This window comes from Lissotriton helveticus, chromosome 2_1, assembly GCF_964261635.1.
Source record: "Lissotriton helveticus chromosome 2_1, aLisHel1.1, whole genome shotgun sequence".
Classification (NCBI taxonomy): domain Eukaryota; kingdom Metazoa; phylum Chordata; class Amphibia; order Caudata; family Salamandridae; genus Lissotriton; species Lissotriton helveticus.
Window position 1 is genome coordinate 2119520047 of NC_136059.1, and position 12557 is coordinate 2119532603.

A 12557-nucleotide genomic window follows, 5' to 3' on the forward strand; every position below is an offset into this window, starting at 1 on the left:
GGAAATACCCACTACAGAAATCCGAGAATAGACAGACTCCATAGCTCAAAGACAATTGCACTCTTCATCGTAATCCTCCTCTGTTTTCTCCTCATGACTACGCTCTGGATTATGGAAGAACACGCACCTGCTCACGAAACATTCCTAACCACTGCTCAGCCTACCACCATGAAGGAACATCATCTAATTTCGCTCTCTCCTCAACTAAGAGAGAGGCGAAAGGAGTTTTGGAACAACTCTTTCGTGCAGCTACTTCACCAGCACAATCTTGCCACCAACGCCACCAACTGCTGGATCTGTGGGTTGCTAACCCATGCCACTGGACATTCAATACCATTCATCCCTTCACCCTTCTCTGTCCACGGCTCCTGCCTTGCCTGGCTGATCCTCCTGCAAGAGAGCTATACGGGCAATGCCACCTCCAGCAGAACTGCAGCACATTCTTCTCACGGGGCCGGGCGAAACAAGACAAAGACACACTTCTGCCCGCTGACCCCCAGCGACTCGATCCAAATGGACATCCCGGCCAAAGAACGAATCGAAATGCAGGTGTTCAACAATCCAACCAGACCCACCTTCTCCTATCTGCGGAAACGAACGGCTGCCACTCTGACTGTGGCCCTGACGGTCATCAACGTCACAGGCCACATGTGTGTAGAAGGACTTGGGACACAGCTGGTGGGTCGCAGCGCTTGCCGCTTTACCAGCACTCTGGATTCCCCGGATCCACCTTCCTTTGTGTCATCTCCAAACATGTATTTCATCTGCGGCACGAAGGCCTACACCTGGCTCCCCAAAGGCTGGGGGGGCACTTGCTACATCTCCTTCGTCCTTCCTCCAACTTATGTGGCCCCAGCGAATCACCACAGACAAAAACGAGCCAAAGACGTTGAGCAAGCCGACTCAACAGGGGCACAGTTCCTCGATGCTATGAAAGGACTCGTCCCCCTCTGGGGCCCGATGGCAAACAGCCGTGCCATCCGACATTTGACTCAGGCAGTCGAGACAACCATGAACATCACAGCGGGCATCTTTGCCAACAACACTGCCGAGCTCCAAGCGGTCCGTTTGGTGGCTCTTCAGAACCGCCTCGTTCTAGATGTGGTTCTGGCGGACCGTGGAGGAGCATGCCGCATTATTGGGGCCAGCTGTTGTACATACATACCGGACAACTCACCCTCAGTGTACAAAGCCATCGAACATCTTCACAGACTCTCTTCGGAAGTTCACCAAGAGCAAGAAGAATGGTCGCTTGGTGGTTGGTTATGGGACACCGTCAAAAGCTGGGGCTGGAGACTGCTCACCATTATCCTGATTCCCGTAGTTGTAATATGTGGCCTATGCTTAGGAATTCAATGTTTGCCACCTATGTGTTCTTTATGTGCGAGTTGTATTTTTCCCAAAACTGTGGACATTGGAAGCGAACATATGAGAGCATTGTATGATACCGAAGTTAGGAATTTGATGAAAATTGACATTGAGTAAAGCAAGGTGGCTAGATATGTTGAAAAGGGAGGACTGTTGAAAGTTGGGCTGAAACCGTCAACATTATCGGCGCCCTCTTGCTCTCCTTAAACCTTTTGTGCGCGTAAAACAAGCCGCCATTTTGGGCACCATGGCTTCCCTGCTCCCGCCGAGAGCCAGCGCGCCTCTCTCTCCCTCCTAGCTTCGCTGGCAACCCCCTGCTTGCACCTGCCTTGAGTCATAAACCCCTCTTCGGCGCTGCTCTGCCCCGGGCCCTCATCCTGTTCCCAGCGCGACACCTCCCTGCTCCCCTCTCATGATCTCCGGACCTTTGATGCAAACCCCTTTTCCCCGTGTGCCCGTTTGTCTTCCCCGTTCCCAGGCCGACACCCAGCTCTGCCGATACCAATCCCTTGCCCCTCCCCGTACAATAGAAAGCTTCCCTCCTCAAAGGACCCCCTGAGATGATCAAAGCCCCCCCCCCATCCCACGAGATCCGATCGAACCCCACACACTCCGTGAATCAGCGGAATATCCAGCTGCGCGATGATCACCACCTGTTGTGAACGGGGCGGGGACTTCCACTGTAACCTTGCGTGGGAACGGGCTGGGAAAGGGGGGATTCTGAGGATGTCTTTCCGTACATCAAAGTATCGACGAGAATGTGTTACATGCAATAAACAGATAAACGTGTGTATAAGAGGCCAGGCCTCAGGGATGCAGTTAGAGCACCTCAGAACGATACCTTCTGTCCGTTTCGTTGTGTTCTCCTCCGGAGAAAATAAAAACCTTGTTTCCTGCCTTCCAGTCTCCAGCGCCTGCCTCTTCAATAGTTTAACTTCTTTGTGGGTTCAAGAGGCGACACCGCCGGGCAAATACTTAAGGATCTTATATTCTGGTTGGTAGTGCCCCCCAGTTGTATTTTTTCCACAAGCATGCCCATCCCTTCTCTGAATCAATATTGGACATGCAAATCATATAATTGGCTTGGGATCAGGCTTCTACATGCTTTAGGACTATACAACCTACCACCTTCACAACAGTTTAACAAAGAGATTGGTCTATAACAGGTGGGATCATGCCTATTGCCCTTTTTAAAGACTGGTACTATGGTAGCAGATTTCCAAGATGGGGGTAAATCTATCTGGGCCACAGCAGCAAATTCATTAGTCAAAACAGAGACTCAGAGATGAGGTTCTGCATTTATAGATCCATAGGTATCCCATATGGGCTTGGGGCTTTGTTGGAGGGGCGGCTGATAATAGCTGCATAAACATCCTCTGAATAAAACTTGATATCGACTGGGTACAAGCCACCATCTTTATCCGTAGCCATGGGCACAACAGTATTCAGAGCATAGATCCTATGAAAGTGAGTCACCTAGTGAGCTGTAGAGATGGAAGAACCAGTGTCAACAGAAACAGCCACATTGGGTTGCCTTCTCTTGACCACTGCCCAAAATCCCCTAGAGTCCCTAGTGGAACAAGTCAACACCAACCGTTCCTAAGAGGCCTCCTGGAGTTCAACTTTCCACTTCCTGATAGCTAATTTATATACCTTTCTTGCTTCCTTGATGGCGTCCTGGTTGCGAGGTTTGAAATTCAGAGGCTCGCGCAGATACTTGCTGGCCTGCTGCATGCTTTATCAAACCAGCTCAATTTTGAACCCCTATGTTTGCTTGACGTTTCCCCTCACAATGTTATTAGTAGAGCTATTTAACTTGTCAAAAGCTTCCAAAATGTTGTCAGTTGACGTTTCAAGAGCTAATAGGGGCTCCATAATAACACCTAAGTTTGAACCAATTACATACTTAGACAGGGTTGGGATTGGGAGCTGTGCCACTTCACCCTAAATCCCCTATCTTTCACACTTAAACCAATCAGACCTTGATAGGGGTTTGCCTCTAAAGAGGTATTTACTTCTGGCCTAAATTCTATTGGATTATGGTCACTAAAACAGGTTTTGTGTACCATCCCTTGAGCGACATAGTTGTCAAGCGGCCTTGATGTGAAAACATAGTCAATAATAGTCCCTTTCTCACGTCCCACAAAAGTGGGTAATTCCCTGGGTGGTCGGAGACCCCTAGAGATAACATTTCTTAAACCATTCTGACAAAGTGCATTCAGTAGCTTAAGTCCCCACTGATCAGAGCCTAAATCACATATCAGAGAATCTTCAGCCACAAAGGGGTTACAATCATTTGTATTAACTCCTAATTTAGCATTAAAATCCCCTCTTATTATGATGTTAAAAGATTTGAAATAGGCATATGATCTAGCCTCTAGAATAGTTACTACTTCAAAAAAAGCCTCAATCTGACACCCAGGATCGCTGATCGAGTTATTAAAATTTACCAAGAAAAAATGGAAATCTTTAGCGGCAGTCGCCCATAAGATCCGTAACCCACTGTAACTCAGGGAAACTGGAAAGACCCTTAATTCCTTGGTAAGACAAACCAGTGGTGGTTAGCTCACCTCGCGATCTATGCCCAGGGGACGGGGTCACTACCATGATAAAGCTTTCATAGCCATCCCAGCCAACCGGCTCTTGGGCCCAAGTTTCCTGAAGCATAATAATGTCAAATTGAATGACAAAATTAAGCCATTCCACAATCTTATCCCTTATGCCAGCAATATTCCAGCTAAGGACTTTCAATGAAAGTCCCAAACCCGCTAGCGGGTGTACTCTCAATGGGCAATTTACTAATACTATGCTCAGCTGAGCTAATAAGCCTATAGTTAGGACCACAGGGGGGGAATGCCCTGGAGTCAGTCATTTTGGTCTAAGTCAGTCAAGGGGAGAAATCTATTAGCAGTAGTGATAAACTGTTGTCTGGGATGGTAATGTATTATGCTGCCCCTCATTAAAAGATTAGGCTATATGCATTGGTAAAGAAAAAACCAAGCAGGAGAATATTAATACCTATTTCAGTTATAGGCAATGAATTGGAGTGTTAAATTAATAGCTTAGCCAAATTAGGAGACCTACAGTTGATTACAACACAATCCCCCTCTAAGGTTTTGGACATGGGTCCGATCAGTGCAACCCTCCTAACAAATGAAATATCATAATAGTCCTTGCAGTTAAAATGTGCACTATCAGCTATCCAATGGCATACTTTGTTTTTTAGTTGAACGGTGGATTCTATAGTATTTCCACTAATGCACGAACCCCTGTCAAAATGTCTACATAAGGACAGCATTCAGAAGGTAGACTTACACAGGGAGACCCTACTTCTAGTTGCACACCCCTCCCCCCTTTCCCCCATTCGATGTAAGCCTCCACTAGAACTCATTACACCTCCCTTCATATTCCTTGGGGGGCGGCAATACCGTAGGCACCAGAGTTTGGGAGAGCAGATGGGGTTGCTTAGTAACACAAATATCCGGGGCTTCAAGGACTGGGTGTTGAGACAAAGTCTGTCTACCAGTTTGAGCATTCACACCCGAAACCTTAGGTCCCGTAGGATGAGGAGAGTTAATAGATTCCTTAATAGGCTAGATCCCTTTCGTCAACTCTATAACAGCTACCTACGGTGCAGAAAGTCTTTCAATCGGGGGGGGGGCAATACTTTGCAAAATGATGTCTTTAATTTTGTCAAGCACCATCGTCAATCCATATTTACAGCGTTTACAGCGTGCGTCAGCGCTGGGTTAGCAGTGCTATCCTGATTCATTTGTGGATAAGAACGGACACCCCCCCGCAAAACGGCTCCTACCGCAATGGCCTGCCGTGAGGAGTGATGCGTCCAGGTGGGCTCGGGTGGCAGGGGAAGACAGGTCCATCCTTTCTTTCCCCAGGAAGTGTGGTGGGGCCTGGTATTCGTTTGATGGGGAAGGGGGCCCCTGTACACTCGAGGCTGAAGCAGATAGCTGCCTGATCCTAACATGGCTGCCAGTGGTGATTTCGTCCCCGAGCTGAACTTTTTCATTGCGAAGCCCTACAGAGACATGTCTGTCCTCACAATGGCATCCGGATTCCCTTCTGACCATGGTTTCTCACTCCCCCTGCGCCATCCTGTCTCTTTCTGAGCGCACCTGATCATTGCCCGGACAGCGGAGTCTGAGCATTGTGTCCGTCACCCGGTGGAGCTGCTCGACTTAGCTATTGAGGAGATCGGCCTTGGTTCTTCCCCTTGCCCGTCACCTACCCAGTCGGACTTTGGACTCAGTGTCTCCCCTTCTCTCTGTCTCTCCCTTATCCCCTGCTTCGAATTTCTGTAATTCTGCTCTCTTCTTTAAACTGTGTCTTTTTTACTGTGGAGACTGAACACTCTGACCGATGGAGCTGTCCCATGCAGCTATAGCGGAGTCTGGCTCTGGCTCACCCCCTTGGCCGTCACCTACCCAGCCGGATTTTGGACACTGCTTTTCACTGTTCTTCATGGCTCCTCTGACTCTTCTCTGCAACTACTCGACTGCTATATTCACACTGAGTACCTTCCCCCTTCAGACCCCCCCTGTCCTTATCCACCTGCCTCTATCCAGACTATATGTCCCCTCTATCCTCCACCTTTCCTATAACGTGAGTCTTGGTTAAGTTACGCTCTAATATCTTATATTATTGTGTCAAGATCACATCTTTCTTTCCCTAGCATTTATTGTTAATTGTAATCCTAATTGATGTAACAATGTAAAAATGTTTTGATGCTCGGTCCTCATGTAAAGCACTCTGATACCTTTGGGTCTAGCCTATACCCTGTTCCTAACCTCACACCAGGACTTTTATTCGATGAACTCCTCTTGAACAATTGAGACCTAGCTATTTTGACTGATGCCCGGTGGAGCTACCCCGCTAGCTATAGGGGAGATGGGCAATGGATTCCCTGCTCGGCCGTCACTTACCCAGCCGGTCTTTGGGCAAACTCTCCTTTGTCTCGCCTGGTTTTATCTCCCTTATCCCCCTGCACCCTACCCCTATCCGCTCTACTCTTCTCTTCTTTCCAGCTCTTGTCCTCTCTGTGAACTTTCCCTCGTCTGTAGAGACCTAGCTATCTGACCGATACCCGATGGAGCTACTCTGATAGCTATAGGGGAGACGGGCTGTGGATTCCCTCCTCGGCCGTCACCTACCCAGTCGGTCATTGGGCAGACTTCTCTTCGTCTCTCCTACAGTCTTTTCCCTCATCTTCTCCCTTTACACCTGCACCTTCCCCCTCCTGCTCTATTTGTTTCATCTTTCTTTTTTTTTTACGGTGTTGTATATTTTGATGTAATGTGTAATTTTTCATTATGTTTCTGTAACATTATGTAACCCAATGCAAAGCGCTCTGACACCTACAGGTCTAGCCTACCCAGCCAGACTTTGGGCAGACTCTCCCTCGTCTCACCTTCGCATTCTCCCTCCCTCCCCTTTACCTTATCCTCTCTCCCCTTCTATGCTCCAATTTTTTGTCCCCATCCTAATGTTATTAAGTTGAGACCTAGCTATTTGGCCGATGCCCGGTGGAGCTACCTGATAGCTATAGAGGAAATGGGCTACGGACTTCCTCCTCAGCCGTCACCTACCCAGCCGGACTTTGGGCAGACTCACACTCGTCTCTCTATCCTATTTCCCATCTATCTCTTTACCCTTCCCCCTCTCCCTTCTTAGCTCCTTTCTATTTCGTCTTTACACTCTTGAAATGTTTTTCTAGTAACTGATGTAATTGGTAACGGATATAATTTTGTAACTTCGTGGAACCTTATGTAAAGTGCTCTGATACCTCCGGGTCTAGCCAGCGCTATATAAAACTCAAATAAATAAAAATATAAAATAAAAAAATTATGGCCCTTGGCTGTTACAACTCGTTTTGCTTTTCGTTTCCATTTAGGTACGGGTGAGCAAATACTAATGTTGGAAATTTCAAATGCAACTCTGTCCTGGGGGCATTCCACTACAGAGGGAAACCTTAGAGAGGCTTTGATTAGCTCTTCACCAGGCTTGGCTTGAGAGGCAGTTTGTAGATCATGTGTTGAGGTGGCCCCCAGCATAATACCAGCCCCCCCACTACATTGAGTGATAACCTGCGTTCAGCCAAGTCAATCTCAGTGGTGATGACTCCAACTGCCCGGGCCAAAAAAGAGTCCAAAGTAGTGCTATTTGTAAATTTGATGGTAGTATCTTTGGATCCTGGAACTGTACTCTTCCCCATTTTAGTACTTTCACTGCTCCAAGCCCAATAGTCCGCGATCAAACTCAGTAAAACAGCTACAATATCTAACAATCTTGGAGGCGAGGTACAACATGATAAACTGTTATATTGGGACTCACCCACCTTGTGTGGCCTGCTGGTTTCTCAATAAATGAGGGGGGCCCCAGCCCGGCTTCCTCAAGGTGATGATGGGCGAAGACGGGCCCGCTTTAGGTCTGGTCTTTTCCCGGGCCAATCCTGGGCGCCACTGCTGCGCTGCGGGACACCTCTCAGCTATTTATGGTGCTCCGGCACCACTGGATGACTTTGAAGCCCCCGGGCAAAGCAGAGGGTGCTGGGAGGTGTAGTTTGTCTCCATCCCAGCACGGCAGCAAAAAGTCAGTGAGTCGAGTACCCCCAGAGCGCTTATTGTGTGATAGGTTAATTATATTTTACTGTGAATATACATTCTTCACTATAAGTCAGCAAGGTGACACTGTGAGTTAACCCCTTTATGCTGAAATTTGGTATGAGACACATGGCACGAGTTTGAATCCAGATGCAGTCAACTCAGCTTTTCATCTTTGTGGGGCTAATAAACTCAGTACCCTTAAATTAAACTGATTTACAGTAACTTCTGTTATTTAGAGTTCTTGGGAATGGCAACACATGCAGCTCAGCATGCTGTATAAAAATTAAGTCATTGTTTGAGAAACAAGTTAGATCCAGTAGAAGAAGAACACTTCAAACAAAATAACACTTTGCTTGAGGACTTCTCCCTAACCACTAACAGCAACACAGTTGTGTTGCATTTTAGCACCACCTAGTGCTGGCGCCTTAGGCTACTTGAATTCAGCATGTATTTGCCTTAGGCAGCAGCATGCTGCTTTAGCTGCATATGTGCAAATGGAAAATAAAGTTTTATAAGCATGTGAAGATCAAAACATTTTGACAAACAATTGAGTAAAATAGAATCTCTTTAATAGGCCTGTGCTCTAAAAGACTGAGCTATTAGTTTTTCCATTGCTTTTTTCTTGCCTTTCACATGTGAACACATGCATTAAGATGCGTGCACATGACTGGAAGGAGTCTTGCATGTTTGTTTTAATTAATGAAATACCAGCCCAAGGTGGCTGGGATGGGTACACAGGTGTCACTAAGCATGTGACATTGTGCATTTGCACGCATGAACCACGGCTGGTTCTAGGATTTTAGAGGCCCTTGGAGAAGGGGAATGTGGGAGGCCCTTCTAATTTACATAAGTGACACCTTCAGGGCTCCAGATGCTGCTTTGTGGAGATTTCTCCTGGGCTACAGCACCTCCTGTCTGCCTCCTACACACTTCTCTTTTACAGCTTATATGGGGCTGAAGGTGTGAGAATTGCTTGTGGGCTGAGAGGTAAAACTGTTGGGGCACTAAAGTGCTGGACAATGGGCGTCCTGCAGTGTCTCTGAATGGGCAGCTGGGAAGAAGGCCTACTTGCAAGTCAAATGTGTTTCATTGCAAACGGGACAAGAGGATGTGTCCCCCTCCCCTAGATCTGCCCACCCCATCCCTGAGAGGCCCAGGGAGGGGGGCCCCATCCCATGGGCCCAATTGTTACGAGACACCTTTCTTTCAATTGGATCGGCAGGGGTACATGAACACCGGTGGTTGCAGTTGTGCGGGCCCCATTCTGGTAGGCTGGGCGTGAGGCCCTGGGCTGCTGCCACACTGCCCATGCCTTGCGCCAGCACTGGTATGAACCATTTGTGTGCGTTAATTGTGATACACTACAGGAATTTCGTTTTCTTTTATTTTACCTTTCTAACGTGGCAGATTGTCAGGTTAAGATGGTAAAGTATACATTTAAAAAAGAAAACGAAAGTGCACGCCAGCCCCAAAAAATGGAAGCGAACAGACTACCAGCACTTTTCAGCTGCTAAGTCACCACTTAAAGTAAGTAAATAAATAATAGAACAATTTACCACTGGGAACATGCTGCGGAGTAGAACTGAAAGTATATGAGAGCTTCGAGAGCACTAGTGCAAAAATAGAAGCAAGAAGCCTAGCATTACATTGCAGCTCCTGGGTGCTCGTAAAACATATAATAAACAGTAATAAATAAATTTAACATAGGGAGTGGGACGAGAGCATCGGGGAGAGCAGTAAAAAGAATGCATGGAAGGTAGAGTTAAAAAGTAGGGAGAGACACCAAAGAAACACAAGCATTCCCATGTAGTGCTGAATACAGAAGGAAAAAAGAGTCCCCATCAAGTCAGCAGTGGGAGGATACTACTCGTCCAATTAAAATAATGTGAGACTGTATTGCTCTTTGGTGGAACAATTAGAGGAAAGCCATTCACCAAGGAGTAAATATATGAGATGGACAACAAAGCCATCCAATCATGAGCAAGGGGCTGATCCAAATCGCACTATCAGTATAGTGCGTATTGGAAATATTATGTCTGCCACACGCCAGCTAAAGCTGTCTGTAGTCGAGACATAAGGAGTCTCTTGTTGATATTGCAATTGATCAATTTCAAAGGGCAACCAGTTGCTGACATAAGGGTTGTAGGCGTCTACCACACTGCTAAGGCAGACATTGCAGTCAATTCCGGGTTCAGCTTGAATCTGGTTGTTTTTGTAGAATGACGTTTATTAGTTTAATTTGATATTTTAGTTAATTTCTGGAAGTAGATGTGCTTTAGACTAGATATTTATGGAACCCGAAAAAATCCATGTGCGACAACTTGAACAATTTATAACTAATTTGGCAAATCTTCATAAAACGCTGGTTTAAACTTGAGTCGGCAGGCTGTAGGTAGTTATAGAAGCAGCTACGCAATGCTGCGTGTACAAGAATAATCTGCAATACGTCATTATTCTTTGTTGAGGCTAGTGCTCGCTGAAACAGAAGCACGCGCCTACATAATAAACATCACCAAAGGGCTGCACCGCGTGAAACTGGGTCAGCCCCGAGGAGACTGCGCGGCTTTCACTGACAGCAAATGAATAACTGATCGAAGGCTGCCCAATGCACAGGCACGACAAGGGATCAATAAAAATGAGGCTTTTGCATTTGACATCCTATCTCTTTCGTTACTTAGGTTAAGGTGCAGTGATATTGATCCTTAAAATTGACACGTTGTTTGGATACCAGAGCTACACGAACTTTAGTGCACGGTACGAGCTATGTTCATATTGCATTAAAAACAGCGACAAGCATGGGGCACGCAGGTACTGATGGGCGATGCTGCATTGGCATGAAACCATGGCAATGCCCAGGGATGCTGCTACCTGGCGGGCACGGCGATGGCATCACGACGGTGCTGTAACTTTAGAATAAACAGACGAGGTCGGGTCCGGTGGCCGCACCTGCAGCAGCAGCCCCACACAAGCAACCCACAAGCAAGCAGTGTCCGTTAAACGTTTCTCCTGCTTTTTAAATGCACAAGCGAACGCGCGTGCCGTACACTCAATACGCAACAGGAGAACCGAGGGCTTTACAAAATGACAGCTGATATGAGGCATAAAAATAATGAACGCGCAGAAGAAAATGTGAATCGTAACCGACAAAAAACATGCCGCGTCCAATTAATTACTAAATGTAGGGTTGCCTTTTTGAAAACAACCTTTAAGTTTAACATAAATGGGTCGGTTGCCACGCTGGGCTTCCTTCCTGAGACGCCCGAGCACCGAAAACAATAACGGTAGGTTCACAAAAGGCTAACAGGTTAAATGCATCATAATAAATGACTGCACCATTTCGATATTAATACAATCGCATTAGGGATGCCGGATACTAGAGAGCTACGCGCGAGGGGAGTGGTGATTAAAACATGTCCTACCGCTGATATAAATACTGGTGCGACTGGCAACGCAGCAATATGTGAATTAATAAGAAAAAAGGATGCCCGCTTGTAAAAACACCATACTATGGCTTACCTTTTTGTGTCTGCCCCTCTTCCAGATTTTCCTCCATGTTCACCTTTCTTCGGTAGAAGCTGCTGCACAAATCTGCTGGAAAGCCTCAATTAGACGCTGCAAAACTGTTTTTTTTCGGTGAAGCTCCAACAGCAGTGGCTTAGGCAAGTCCTCGGAGCTCAGCTAAGACTCCCTCACTTCCGTTGTTTACTGGGAGACAGCCTGTCAAGTGCAATTTAATTCAAATTATTCTTCCATGAACATTATCAATTTTTCCTTTCAGGGCTGCTCACTGTATTCGACTGCAAGCAGGTATTCAATACAACAGCCAATGGATTTTTTTTTTTTGTGAGGAGAATCCTTTCTCACAATCTCCACGTATTGTGAGCTTTAGAGCGCATATAAAACGAAAAACATAAATAGAGGTTTGTGCTGAACCATGGGATTTAAATTGGAATATTGCTGCACTGCTAGCAGACGGGGGGGTGTCCTTTTAGCGCGAGGCAGACCACCACCCCACAATTCCCCCCTCTTTTCCTGTCACAGTGGGAAAACCCAGACGCCTCTGAGTTCTTTATGCTGCAGTAGTTGTTTCTCACTCGGTGATATTTTTTGCAGAAGACTTTTATCTCCAGCCATTCGGCATCCTTAATTTGAATGTTATGTCAAAGCAGTGATAAAATATACAACAGGGAGCTATGCCAATAACGGCTACGGCTTTCCAAATCCTCCTCTTTCAAATATCAATCTACAACAGAGCAAACAAGAGAAGGAAAATTAAAAAGGAGGTCACAGCAACCCCCTTAGGGCTTATGATTAGATAATATGTGCTCAGCAACAATATAATTGTCTTGTATCATGGACTTAAAGGGTATGTTACTGTTCAGAATTATATGTGAGTTAATGCTACACTATCTCACTACAGTAGCAGAATAATCCACTCTTTTAATAAAATATTGCTTTTTAAAATTATTATATTACAGCACCTTCGTGATAATTGTACCCTAGGTTGTTACTCATTGAAAAGCGACATAGGCAGAAGTGTTACCACGATGGGTCTGGATAATGCGCATT

The 12557-nt window shown here is 46.3% G+C and overlaps 1 protein-coding gene across 1 annotated transcript in view; it reads right to left on the reverse strand.

Moving 5' to 3' along the window:
• Window positions 1–12073, reverse strand: part of GPM6A (glycoprotein M6A) — a 536789-nt gene extending 524716 nt beyond the window's left edge. Inside the window, exon 1 of the mRNA XM_078677082.1 lies at window positions 11505–12073. Coding sequence (XP_078533208.1) covers window positions 11505–11541 — 37 coding nt within the window. The 5' untranslated portion in view covers window positions 11542–12073. The remainder of the gene's footprint in view (window positions 1–11504) is intronic.
• Between the last annotated feature and the right edge of the window lie 484 nt (window positions 12074–12557).